The 14,458-nt window shown below is 42.9% G+C and overlaps 1 protein-coding gene across 1 annotated transcript; it reads right to left on the bottom strand.

The window, feature by feature from the left end:
* Positions 1–4,983: 4,983 nt before the first annotated feature.
* On the bottom strand, positions 4,984–8,941 carry LOC133971199 (transcription factor Sox-9-A-like). The gene is made up of 3 exons (XM_062408460.1): positions 8,201–8,941; positions 7,566–7,813; positions 4,984–7,218 (listed from the first exon to the last, which is right to left on the bottom strand). The coding sequence occupies exons 1-3, from the start codon at positions 8,626–8,628 to the stop codon at positions 6,440–6,442; spliced, it is 1,455 nt and encodes a 484-aa protein (XP_062264444.1). The 5' UTR covers positions 8,629–8,941; the 3' UTR covers positions 4,984–6,439.
* Between the last annotated feature and the right edge of the window lie 5,517 nt (positions 8,942–14,458).

The raw sequence follows: 14,458 nt of genomic DNA on the forward strand, positions 1-14,458 counted from the left end.
AAGGTACAGCAGCCACAGCTATACCTCAAGGATCAACTGCCAGAGCAAACAACCTGTCATCACATCCTCTGTGAAAAGAAATGTTCTGAGGAGATTTACCAGGTACACATGAAGCAGCAAAGACAAACTCCTCTGATCCTCGCGCTGGTTGGAACCGGAGTCTTAAAGCGGAGACTTGTGTAGGTGGTTGGAAAATCGCTACTTTTCTGAAGGAGAAGGGATGATGGAGATAAAGAGAAGAATTCTTTGTTATTATTTGAAGTTCACAGACAAATCCATCATCTTATTCAGGCTCATCATTTAATATGGACCTGGTCTTACTCGTATAGGAACATTTCCTGTAACTATTTACTGTGACAGATTGGTGTCAGCGATGGCCGATTCCCACTTCGTGTGATTGGATGCATACGTTGGGAATGTTCCACCTGAGAACTAGAGTAGTACGGTGGGTGTTTTAAACCTGACTGTTGAATGTGTTGTTTGCTTGGCCTGTTATAATGCAGTGTTCTCTCTAAAACTGTAAAAGTTAAGCTGTCGCGTGTCCAAAACGCACCAAATCCGACACAGCACTTCATGGCCCTTAACAAGAGGGAAGTTGATTAGATGATGGTTATACGAGAAACAGACAGACTGAAAGACAGAGAAAGTTTTTTAAATTATTAGTTGATATTTAAGTCAAGGAAACATCTTTGCATTTGGCATTGAGGCTAAAAACATTCCACAGCTTATGGGTTAACTCTGACCTGGATATCATCCACTGACTTCTTGTCTTCAGCACAAACCCAACCACTGCCAGCCCTTTGCTACCTTCCTCCCAGACTGAGCTGGAGCTCACGAGGCCTCAGACACACTTAATGGGATTATGGTAATATAATTTTGTGACGCTGACCTCGGGCCGGTGCCAGGTTTCTTCCACATCCTCAGACAAAGGCAGGGAGCTCACCAAGGGTTCCAGCAGGCCGGCCCAGCTCGGCCTCTTGGCACAGGCCGACATCCTCATGGGGCCAGAGCAAGATAGATGGCTACGGGGCAAAGTCTCACTTCCTAAGTCTACTCCAGCAGTGAGCAGAATCAAACGGTGGAAGGAGGGGAGTGTAAACTTAAATGCATATAATTTCCCAAGAGTGAGTAGCTGTACGTTCGTGTAATTCCTCTGATTGAATCACAACAATGATCAATATGGTTCAGGATGTAGGAAATGTGTCCGCCCTGTGCTCCCGACTTTAATCAGAACATGGTAGTTCTTACGCCGAGGGTGCTGCCTCCATGGAAACGGCCTTGTGGTCAACTTGTCTTCTCTGTGTGATTTAGCAGCGGTTTCCACTGGATGTGTCTTATTGGTTTAAGAAAGAATTTTATGGACTGGACAATTTAAAACGCAGTGTGGGGGTCAATTCAAACTGTCCGTGTAGGTTATTTAAACAAAGGAATGATAACCAGTTTACCACAAGCCATAATAAACTCCTAATTTAGGCAATATTTTTACCTAATTTGCAATATCAAACTGTCCTGAAACAAAGAAACACAGAAAAGACACACACACACCCAGACACACAGTCCAGTAATTCAAATAAGTGGCTGTATGCTTGCAATATGCTAGAAGTGCTGTTTGACTCGTCCTCTCCTTCTGCCTTATTCTACTTTATTGTGTATTTTAATGTTGTCCAGTCTCCGCGGGTGTATCACCAGATTTTTTTTCTTCCCCTTTTCCTTTTCTTTTCCTCTTCCTTTTGCCTTCAGAAAGACCACCCATAGGGTTTGGAGGGGGCAGACGTCTCTGTGGAATAATAATGGGGTCGTCCTGGGAAAATTGCCCATGCAAAGGCCTGTCTGAAAAAAAAAGAAAAAAAAGAAGAAGAGAGAGAAATTTGGTCTTGTTTCCGATCCTTCTCGGAAACATTCATCAGGGCGCTCCTGCTGTTTTGGAGGGGAGCAGTCCCGTCGCAGCCCATCCACTCACTGGCTGGGATACTCCGCCACTGCCAAGAGCCTCTGAGGTCAGCAGGCTGGGGCACACGCTTTAGAAAGACCTTTCTTTCCCTTTCATTTATATTGAGGTGATCATAGATATGTATTTTGAACAGCCTGTATATCGGCTGTTGACAGTTGTTTTGATATTTGTTATTATCAGAAGTCATCTGCTTTGGGACATGGTTGTAACTGTTATTATGTGTTAACTGTATCATCGTGTTCGGGTTGCTACTGGGCAAGGCGGTCTGTGTCCACAGGGAATCCCAACGAATGAGTCACCGTGGTCTCAAACAACGGATTTCTCAATAGTGAGGTCATTTCCTGAAATGATGCTGAATCACTTGACGTATAATTCTGATGAAACTCGCTGAAAGTGGCTATAGTTTTTTTTTTCTTTTAGCACATAGCAGCAAAATTATACAACATATCAGTATTTACTTAATTTAATTTGAATTCACCCCTCCCACAATGCTTGTTATTCATCTTATTAGAAGTGAATGGGCAAACACACACGGTTCTTCACGAAACCTTGTTGGGATCATATAGACATATCAAAAGTTATGCCTATTTTTTATATTCTTATTATAAGAATTTTATTCTTAATATTTTAATTTAGAAAAAAAAAGAAGTGATCTCATGCACTTGTGGTTAGTTTTTCAACAGCTGGACAGTTCACATTCCCCATGCAAGCAAAAAATCCTGCCAATAAATGCAGATAGAACAATCCAGCTAAAATCTTCTGGTCATTCTCTGAAGCTGGAGGATGATGGACCTGTGTTTACAAAAAAAAATGTTCCCCCTTCCTGCCAAACAGAAATTGTTAGTTACAGCTAAACTTTCAGGCTAAATTATGTTCTGTATCACTTTATTTTACTTTATCTATCCGCACCTTTTTTTATTGCCAAAAGTTTGAGTGGCATCAGAGATTGAATTAAGTGTTTTCCCCTGATTCCCCTCACATTGTTTCCCCTGATAATCTGACGTTTCAATTAGTTGAGTAATTCCTATTCCGAATTCTCCTGAAAATGACGCAGCGTGTTAATATTTCAATCGTGTCAGTCAGGAGCACGAGGCCTCGCTTTGAGAGACAAAAACAGTGAATTAATACGATTCTTCTCTCCTTCCCTTGTGACCCCTCCCGCTGCCCCTCCTTCCTGCCCCCCCCCCCCAGGCTGTCACTAACCGGCCTCCCCTTGCCCTCTCTGGCCCTGAGGCTCTGCCTGCTACCTCGCTGCCTTGCTCCGGGTCTGAACCACTGGAGATCCGGTGATGGATGTGCCTCGGGGGGGCTCTCTGTGGGAGGTGGGCTCAGAGCCTCACACACTCACTGTCACAGGGAGAAATTTCAGGCTTCCTATTTAACCAGAGACGATGGAGGAAAGTCTGCCGGAGTTTCGATTTCACGTCAACAGCACAACAAGCCTAAATATAACTTTGTATTGACAAAGGTTATTTTATTGTTTTTTCCTATTTTTGCTGCTTTGATCAGATGATATTTCCTGAAAGCAGCAGTGGAAGCAGTTTTAAGCAAAGTACCGAAAGGAAGCAGAGAAAAAGACAGGAGATTATAAACTGTCTTAAATTTTACATGCCATTAAAACAATACAGTGATGAGACATTTTTTATTGTTTTAACTCCACCACATCAGTGGTTGTGTCATAATTTCATAATTTAAATCAAGAAAGTTCAATTGTGGATGCCAACTTCAAACCACAGTTCTAACTGTCGATATCCTGCTGATACATGTCCTCAGTGTGTGACTGTCGGTGAATTGCATGTAGTAGCGTGTGCTGCAATTGTGTCATTTCCCCTTTTATATGTACCCACATTCCCACAGCTTATACTTCTCATCGTTACTGTTTTCCACATTCAACAAATACCAGAGTGTGTGAGAGAATTGCAAATTCACCTTTTTAAGTATTGATAAAATAGCATACAAAAAAAAACAGCACAACTTCCCATCTCAATATAAATTAATTCAAAACTTAAACCTACAAATTCACTGATGAAGTTATATTTATATTTGAATTTGTACTCAGGTTTATTAAATCAAACCGTGTGAGAATTGATTTTTCTAGGAATTTATCTTTTCTGTTCTATTAATGCAATAAGAAAACCACTTTGGATGGAGTCACACAGACTGGCCATATAATGGGAATGGTCAATGATTCTATTCATGTCATCAAAACGGTGCTTATTGATTTTATTCTGTGTCACATTTTCAAATTTGCTTCGAAGGAAAACAACGATGACTCATAGTATGAAAATCATATTTCCATATTTGTAAGCAGTGTAGATGTGTTGAGCCACATGTTTAGCGAAGCAGTGTATGATGTGTAGTGGGTAGTTAAGGAGTCAAGATTAAAAAAAACTAAACAACTATCCAGTCATCGCGGGGAGACGAGGTGCAGCGGTGGGTGGCAGAGAAAGGTTCAGTCCGGTTGACGTGAGGAAAGAGACGTCATTTCTGAATGGGCCTCGAATTTCAACACAAAGCTATAGTACCTGATTGTGTTTACACTGTCACTGATTGATTAAGGGCCGCTCTATTCCTATATTACTTGGCCAGTAATGACTAAACAATATGCAACGTCGGGTTTGTTTCTTTAAGCCGTGGTGTATACAGGGCAGGGGGGGAGGGGTGTGGACATACGTCTTCTCAACAGGCCGTGGCAATAATGGACCTGTGACCTCATGGTCTGAGAAGCCAGGGGCAACAACTTCACTTCATCAAACCGCTGCGACAGGTTGACTCTGTCACATTAAAACAAGCTTGTTTATTTCTGTTGTTTCTCTGAGCGTATACGAGCTGGATAACGACTACTCCGAAGTCATTCCACCTCAATAAATAACATCTTGAGGTCGCTGGTGTGCTGTGCCGTCAGTGGAGGGTCACGTGTATGAATAAACCTCACTGATCTTATTGCTGTATGTGCATTGCACCACACAGCCGTGAACAACACATGATGCTGACTGAATAGTAATTATAATTAATCGCACAAGAAGATCACATATTTCTCAGTGTTTTGTTTTTATTGCAAACAATAGAATACAAAAGATAAGCTTTTAAGACATTGGCAGGTTTACCTATAGGGAAACTGCATTAAGAAAGATGACAAAAGAAAAACTAATGATACAGAATATAAAATGAGGAACACAACTTTTTTTTTTTTTTTCAAAAACAAAAAGTATCCTGTGGATTCCAGCAAATTCTTTACAAAACGGCCACGGCTTCCATATACATTAATTCATTTGTTAGAAGGAAAAGACAGAAGACTTCCAGTTTTTCTTTTTTAAGAGAAAGACTTATCGTGTAATTATAAGTAATCTGTACATAACTAGATCATGAATAAAGGAAACTTTAATACGGAAACATTTACAAATGATAAATAAACAAATTTGTACCACATATGCCAGCGGCTGTAAGCTGCTGCTGAATTAAAAAGATAATTGCAAATAGTTATTTTCAAATAAAATTTAGGCTAAAGAATAAATTAAGAAAAGAAAAAAGGTTAGGAAAAAGGCTGTGGGAATGACAGAAGTACGCCAGACTCAGACCCGCTGGCTGCTGGGGAGAGTCAGGTAAACGGTCACTTCCTGTATTCCCCCTCAAACAGGAAGTCAGAACTATGCTGTGGTTTTGACACTGCAATGCCAGTGGACTGAGCCGCTCGAATGTGGCTCCAGAGGCACCAATGGTATCAAGGCAGTACCCAGATAAAAGCGAGCATTGCTCAGTTACGTCTAGCAACCCGGTAAGGCCCCTAGTAGAGTTACATGGCACCTGCTGTAGCGTTTCCAACACAGTCGTTTGAGCTAAAGCAAAGAACGAGAAGTCGAATATTTGACTAATTCACTGATGACACAGTCATATCATGGCCAAACAATTCAAACCTATTTCTAACGTGCACTGCTCAAACCTTGCATCTCACGGGAATTACAATAACGTATGTACAGTACAAAAGTTCAAAGCAGAATGAAGGCTATTATAAGACGGCAGTGTCAGTAAACAGACGTTTCTTACTTCCTGTACGAAAAGAACATCAGTGAGAAGTAAGGCCACTGAGGGTGTTTTGACTCGGCACTCACGCTCCTTTAAAACGTGTGCGACCTTCGAATCCCGACGATGAGAATGCTAATGACACTGATTACCAAGATGAGGATGACAAGAGCAGAACACATACACAGTACATACTAAAATATTTATAACCAGTATGTCCTCACAGAGGATTTAACGTTTTTAAACATTATATCTAGAAAAATATAATCACAATTCCAACCAATACAAAAAGGCACTGTTGTGAGCCAATCCAAAGATATATTTCAGTACTATAAAAAAGTCCTTGTCATGTTTTTCTGTTGGCAATGCAGGGGGTTGGAGTGGCGGCGCGAAGGCCACCGGGCAGAGAGAAGTCTATGCGTGGGAGGGGGGGGTGAGTATTGTACAGTCAGTGCTGAGGCAGCCTCTTCACGGCCTGGACAGCTGTGTGTAAATGGGCTGCTGCTCCCAGTGCTGCGGACTGTGGGTCTGGGGTACAGAGGGCACTCCGGTGGTGTCGGCGATCGGGGTGTACATCGGCCTCTGGCTGGGGCTCATGTAGCTGAAGGTGGAGTACAGGCCGGAGCCCTGGCCGCCTGCATGGCTGTAGTAGGAGTTGGCACCACCTTGGTGTTCAGAATAGTCATACTGTGCTCTCGTGATAGAGGGGTAGGAGGAGGCGCTGTAGTGCTGCAGGTTGAAGGACCCGTAGGTGACGTGCTGTGGGGAGCCTTGCTGCTCGCTGTAATGACTGGGGCTCAGCTGCTCCGTCTTGATCTGGGTGGTTCTTTGTTGACCCTGCTGGCCCTGCTCGCCTCCTCCACCCAAGGTGGTGAGAGAGTGCTGCTGCTGCTGCTGCTGCTGCTGCTGCTGCTTGGCCATCCAAGCGTGGGCCCCGACATTGGCTGCCTGGCCGACTGAGGAGCTGCTGATGCCGTAGCTGCCAGTGTAGCCGGCCTGGGCTGCGCCGGCAAGCCCAGCGTGGCTGTGAGGCGGCAGGTACTGGTCAAACTCATCCACGTCGAAGCTCCCCATGTTGGAGATGACTTCGCTGCTCAGCTCGCCAATGTCCACGGCTCCAAAGTCAATGTTGAGCTGGCGACTGGTGCCCTCCTGAATGGGGCGCCCCTCACGCTTCAGGTCAACCTTGCTGGTGGGCAGGTCTGTCTTGGGGGTGGTTGGGGGTGTTGGTGGGCCCTGGGATTGACCTGGTTAAAAATAAAAACAACGATATGGTGAGTTCACTGTTTAAAATGCATTCAAAAAAAGACCTGAAACAATTTTTTAAGTATTTCCAGCGTGAAGCACTGAGCTCAATGGTGCAATGAAATGTAAATGCTTGTAGGAGGAGGAGTTTGTGGGCACTATTCTGACAGGTGTATTTACATGATGCTTGTAAATCCCACTAATCATTAATCATAGACATTGACGGATATAGATCAAGGCTCTAAAGTAAAAAACGAACAAATTGTAGAATAAAGGCAAAATAATAGTAATAGTAATAATAATAATAATAATAATAATATTTGTTTTCTTTAATTATATCTTCTCTTACCTGAATGTTCTCCTGGAGAGTGCGCCTCGCCCATGCTCGACGCCGGGGAATCGGCCTGCTGCAGCGCCTTGAAGATCGCGTTGGGAGATATGTGCGTTTGCTCGCCGTCCTCGGGGTCGTTCTGTCCGTTCTTCACAGACTTTCTCCGCCTCGGCTGATATTTGTAGTCGGGATGATCCTTCTTGTGCTGCACTCTCAGGCGCTCCGCTTCCTCCACAAACGGGCGCTTCTCGACCTCGTTGAGCAATCTGAAGTGGGGGGAAAATCAAAGAGAATTGTTTTTATTAGAATGGATCTAAAACTCACACGAGAAACGACTGATTCATTGCCTAAAGAGATGTTACATTTGAGCGTTAATTGTTTCATTATCATTCGTCAGCAGGAGGCAGCTGCAAAGTTCGCGTGTCAGTCAATGCAACCTCTTGGAATTGAAAAGCCAAAGTTCTGACTACAGTCCAAAGAACAAAAAATAAAATCTATCTTTCACAGATGAAAATAAGTTTCGAAAATTCTTATTACAAATCTGCACAAACTTGAAACAGCAGGCAGGTGGTGCGTTGCGTCCGAAAACGCTGCGCACAGTGACGCGTAAAAGCGCACGGCAAACTTGACTATGAGTGCAAAGCGAACCTTACCTCCACAGTTTGCCCAGGGTCTTGCTGAGTTCCGCGTTGTGCAGATGCGGGTACTGGTCGGCCAGCTTCCTCCGCGCGGCTTGTGCCCACACCATGAATGCGTTCATGGGTCTCTTGACGTGAGGTTTGTTTTTGCTCGAGCCGTTGACGCGCACTGGCATCGGCACCAGCGTCCAGTCGTAGCCCTTCAGCACCTGGGACACCGCATCCCTGATGCACACGGGGAACTTCTCCTCCTCGCCCTCCTTCTTGTACTCTGGGCCCAGGAGGAGGTGGTTGTCGATCGGACGGGTGTTCTCGGTGTCCGAGCCGGAGCCGGACGGGCACGGGGAGCCCGCGGAGTCCTCAGACATGCTGGGGCTGGGAGCGTCGGAGTGACACTTCTCCTGTTCTTCTGTCATCTTCAGGTAAGGGTCGAGGAGATTCATGCGAAACAAATGAAAGAACCGCGTATCACAGATAAACAAAAAGGAGAAAAATCCTTCTTTCTAAATCCAAGCGCTGTGCCCAGAGACTGCGGTGACAGTCTGTGAGGGCGCGCAGCTCGACTGGCGAACCCGAATCCTTGAGTGCAAAACGGAACAAAAAGCCAAGCAGAAAAAAAAGTTCTGGACGCTCCTTTGACTTTTACGCAGACGAGAAGGCGAGTTGCGAGTGATGCCGCTCTGATGCTTGACTCTGAAAGTGTGACTGTGAGGAGAACTGCGAGGAGAGAAGCACTCTTGGAGGATGGCTGAGGAGTCTAGGGACACAGGAGGCGCTCCCTGGATTTATGAAGGGCGAAACTTTTTGGAGGCGGGGCCGTAATCTGACTCTGCTGCGCGAGCGCTCCTGCAGTCAACAACAGTGGAAAGCTCGTCCAGCAAGAACAAGTGTGTGTGTCTGCCTCCAGAAACTCTGCTTTGACTGAACAGTCACATTTAAAACTTGAGGATTCAAAGTTAAAAACCAAAGTTTAAAAAAACACATGATTAAAAAATGGAACAATGTTATAATTTTCTCATGTCTAACTAAAAGAAAAAAATATATATTATAGCTACTGGTGTCGAGGGAAGTTAAATGTATGATTTGACAATGATCACAAAATCAAATCCTTATTATTGACATTACAACATTCATGAAATAATATTTCCCTCCGTGATTTTCTAAAATCACACATTTCTATCGCAGACTGTATTATTGTCTTCTCTTTTCTTTCATATGATTTATATCGTTTATTTCAACCGTATTGAAATGACAGGCAATTCCAGGCATGTAGAACTTGAGCCCGAGGTGGCAAATAAAAAATAAAAACAAGTTGAAATGCCTCCATCTTAATTCCCTCGTTCACAGCTGAATTCATCTTCGTGCTGAGTTTACTTCTCTCTGAGCAACAGTCTGATAGCTGGATACAACTGCTTCAATAAGAAATAAGAGCAGTAAATACTTTATAAAAGTACAAATCCAGAAATTAAACTCGTCTTTAAAAAGTGTAAATGTAGTTATAATGGACGGTGATGCTTGTTAGTGTCTGTTTAAACGCGGACACTTCTGATATATTTGTTGGATGAAGTCGTTACGGAGCAGGAGCCTCCTCTCGGCGCTGCAGTGACCATATGAACCAATAGGGGGAGACAGCGGTCCAGAAACTTTAGAGCAACTGGTGTGCGGGGGCCGCAGGGACCGAGACAAAGTCCGAGGGGATTTCAAAACATATTTCCCACATTTAAATCCCCGATTCATATTTATACTTTAGTTCTTCCTCTTTTCGGCTTAAAATGTCATGTTCCAAACAAGAACAAGGATATTACGAAACAAAAAATATAAATAAAATGGTTCTTTTGGGAATATTATCAAGAGATATGACTTTATCCTAATAAAGAATGTCTTTGAGCTCAAAGGTCATTCTGTTAACTCCAGACGTTGTTTTATGGACTTTTATTTATTTTATTTACAAACAGCACAACTGAACCAAATAATAACAACAGTACCCATAACAATAATATGTGTAACTGTATGTGAATGCATGATTTTATTAAATATTATACAGCATATGATTCAAATACATTTTCCTCAATGAAGCCGTCAAACCAGTGTGACTATACCGTCCATGAAAACTGGAACGAAGCAAACATGTTTGTTTTGCAACACTAAAATCTACTTCGCTGGATTTGCTCCAACACTTGTTGTCGGTGCACAAAGGACACTTTGTTGGGAGAGTTCAGTCACTATAATCCATGGATTCAGTTTTAGAAACTAAATCCCACTGTAAGTTATGAGTCCATATTTAGCAACGGGAAGTTTGAAAGTTGGTCACTATTTTTACCATAACCTTTAATCAATATTTAGTCAACATTATAATGATTGTATAAGAAGACAAAAGTGGAAATGTGTTATCAGTAAAGATTTATAGGCACACAAACACACACACACACATAAAATGGTTCTTAATAATACAGAATATCTTTTTTAAAGTAAAGCTTCTTATAAAATGCTTTTCCATAATTGTGTTAATATCAATAAACTGAAGAAAACTGTAAAATATAAAGAAAACATTGCAAAAAGACACAGAACATAAATAAACAATGTTTTTTTTTTTGTCTAAAGAATTCTCTTTAATCGCTTAAAATAGATGCTCTACTATGAAGATAATCTTTCTCCCTTGGTAGAAGGTAGTGGTTTGAGGTTTCCAGTTACATTAAAGCCTCCCAGTCTTTCCTGACTGGGACATTTTCATTAAAAATAGCCTGATCTGTCTGTCAGGTAGATGAACCTGCTATTTTTGCTCCTTGTCTTCCTGGTTGACTGGTGGCTGTGGCAGTCTGACTGCCCCCCCCCCCCCCCCTACCGAAATGCTGTTCCTCAAAAGTTCATGTTGGAGAGAAAGATACATTAGATAAAGTTAAGGCATGCACGTTAGTTTTGTATTGTCGCCACTTGATAATTATGCTGATTTAATACGATTATTCTCTGTACTTGGACAGAAAACCTTGATTCATTTCACAGTGAATATTTGTTTAAATGTTTCAGATTTTTATTTGGTGCGTCGTGGTAGGTGTGAGGAGGCCTGGTGTCGTTTTTTAGAGTTTCCATTCGGAGAGGCAGCTGGTCTCGACACACAGAGGAGGAAACTCGGTGATGGCTAACACTGAGGCATCAGAGGTGTGGTCGGGCATGTTCGCGCCCCCGCAGTGCTGACTGCAGAGGGTCTGAGGTGCCCTGCAGACTGACTTATGGTCGATCAAGGGAGTGAGTGTGTGTATGTGTGTGTGTGGGGGGGGTGGAGCAGGTCCTCGGGGGCCAGGCTCACAGCTCAAACAGGGAGAGCACCCGCCTGCAGGCCGAGCGGGTCTTGGGAAACTTCTCAGCTTGACTTCGAGCCATGGCGTCAAAATTTTGAGGCAAACACTGAAGGTAAACTGCCAAATCATGTCTTCCACCTTTTCGGGCTCTCTCAGATTCCACTGTAAATGTTTGAGAAGAGCACCCACCCCGCTTTTCTTTAAAAAAACAAAAAAACAACAGAGTTTTATATATAATGATGTGTTATAGCAGAATACGTATGAGTCTTTGTCTTAATGCCATTCAAGTTAAGAAAGGTTTAAGTGCACAAAGGTCATTTAGGATTTTAAACTAATATCTCGCTGAAATCACAAATATGGACGACTTTGCACAAAATTCATTACAACCCCCAATTGTGTTTAAATGATCAGTTGTGAGCATTTTAAAGAATTAGAAGACTTCACGAGGTGATGGATAGTTTGGCAGCGCCAGAGGAGGCAGAGGAGGCTTCAAGCGCTCACAGCCGGCATGACACCTGCCCGAGACTTTCCACAACTAACGCCAACTGCCCCAGACACGGCGGAGGACTGCAAGGGGCAGAACTGAGAAGATCCTCTCAACGAAACCATTTGAACTCTCCTTTCCGGAAGCCTCCACTGTCCCCTAGTTTGCGTGTTAGTTTCTCTAAAATGTTTATCACCTTTGGTTGCAGAATTGTACCCTCGCTCGCCCACTGTCGGCGGCAGTCTCGCCCGGGGATGGGGTGGGTCTCCCCCCCAGGTGTTTGCCTAACCAGATCAGAGCACTCTGGTCACGGGCAACTGTTGACACATGGCATTTTGCAAAGGGTAAAGTTTAAACAGGACTTATCAAGGCCCTGACACCCTCAGATGGATGAGCTTAGATTCTCCGCTCTGACTCTCTCACACCTCCCTGATATCCCACACATGACCACAACAGCTCCCAGTGGCTTCAGCAGGGAGGGGTTTGGGGGGGGGGGGGGGGGGGAGGTGCATGCAGACACTTGGAAACAAACTCAGATCAGTTCTGTATCCCTAAAAAAAACTGTAAGATTAATAACAAGAAGAAAGCAAAACTACTTTCCACTGTGATTATTTATTGACTTGGCAGTTGTCACCTCCATCATCATTTCAAATCAGAATCAGATAATGCTTTAGATGGCTCAGCCATCCCCGTGAAGAAACAGATGTATTCCGGCCTTCACCCCTGTGACCAGCAGTGTGTGATAACTCCTGCCGCACGCTTTCTTGTATATCTTCTCCTTTCTCCGGCCTCCTCTGGAGATAGTGCCCCTGTAATCTCGGCCTTATCTGCTCCGGGCTTCTAGTAAACCGAAACACATTGGCCACTCATTGATAGTGTATCTGCGGGGAAGGAAATACACGCTGATCTTGGAATGCAGTGGAACCAATAGTTCTTGATAAATGTCATAGTTTTCCTTTTTAATCATCAAACCTAATCCATAATAAAGCAGAATATGTTATGTTCACAGTAGAAATCGATGAAGAAATGCATCAATAGAACTATTTCAATTTCCTTTAGTGGAATTCTTGTTTTCTTAAAACCAAGTGGTGGCCACCACCACGATTCAGCCTTAGATATACCCTGTCCATGGCAGTATTAAAGAGAGATATATGAACGACCGTACTATTTTTGAAGTAAACTAAATAGACAGTAGACACAGTCAATGATGTAGACCATAGACGTATTGGGAATATATAGGATACACTCATAAGGTACTTTTAATACTCAAAGTATGTTTAAAAGTGAGTATTTACTTCCTTGCTTTGCTCAAGAAGAACGTTTTATGTGGTACTTTTACTTGAGTACATACTTTTACCTCACTGAGAACTTTCTCCCCCCCCTGTTGAAACCTGGTTAAGCCACTGGCATTGAGCAGAATCCAAATATCCCCCCCACCTTTCTGACAGATCACCTGAAAAGCTCCCATATTGAACTCTGCTGAGTGACTACAAGCTCCCTCCCATGCCTTCAGGTGATGTGACCTCAGAGTCCGTTTAAAAGACAATGAAATAGTATCAAAAGCAGGGTGAGATCTCAGCAGGTCACTCTCCTGCATTTCCACTAATAAGGCCTGAGCCGTAATTACGCCCGAATGACAATGGCTCATTGTCAAAGTGCTGACAAAATGTAATGACATCACCTGGCAGAGGCCGATACTGCGCTCTGGTCTTCATTGAGGATCCTCTCACCAGAGAACAGGTGACGGGTACGAAGCAGGAGATGAAAATATACTGATGTTACAAAACTTCCACAAAAAATATTTATTTATAACAAAGAGAGAAACATTCAGAGACTAAAAGCTAAACCCTGTCTCAGGTCAACCCACTCACTCAATGCAACTTCACTCACTATGACATGCATCATTTGACACCAATCAGACAGCAGATAAACATTGCAAAGATTTTTATCGAAAATTATAAACCAATGAGGTATGTTGACCCAAAAAACAAGAAAAACAAAGTAGAGCTCACAGTCCTGCATATGAAACATTTATACTCGCTGGATCCAGATTTTTCTTTGCATCTGCTCAACATTTCACACGCACAGATTAATATCAGTTTTCTAAACATGTGTGATTCCCTTCTTATGCATGAAATGAAATAAAATGTGGAAAAATGCATAAGAAATAAATACTTCTGGACCCGCCCCCCTGATATGGATCAGCATCAGAATTTAATGGGACCTTCTTTGGGTTGTTCCCCAACCCTCCACAAAATGTCTTTGGAATCTGTGGTAGATTTAGTGTAATCCTGCTAATAAACAAACCAAAAAGCAGACGAAAACACACTTTTAAATTTATTTAAAATGAAGGTTTCCAGAGGTCTGAGCTTTTTCCAGATTCCAATAGGTCTAAATAAATGGCAATACATATCTCCCTTACTATTGTTTATGTCACCAGTGTTTTTTTTGATTTACCATTAATATATATAAAAAAACATGTTTAAACATCTA

Source organism: Platichthys flesus, chromosome 16 (genome assembly GCF_949316205.1).
Source record: "Platichthys flesus chromosome 16, fPlaFle2.1, whole genome shotgun sequence".
In the NCBI taxonomy this organism is placed as follows: domain Eukaryota; kingdom Metazoa; phylum Chordata; class Actinopteri; order Pleuronectiformes; family Pleuronectidae; genus Platichthys; species Platichthys flesus.

Excerpts from the sequence above, each read along its gene's own strand:
- LOC133971199 (XM_062408460.1), bottom strand. The coding sequence starts at position 8,628 with ATGAATCTCCTCGACCCTTACCTGAAGATGACAGAAGAACAGGAGAAG. Across the intron at positions 7,814-8,200 it reads ACCCTGGGCAAACTGTGGAG|ATTGCTCAACGAGGTCGAGA; the intron begins GTAAGGTTCGCT and ends CCCCCACTTCAG. Across the intron at positions 7,219-7,565 it reads CTCTCCAGGAGAACATTCAG|GTCAATCCCAGGGCCCACCA; the intron begins GTAAGAGAAGAT and ends ATTTTTAACCAG.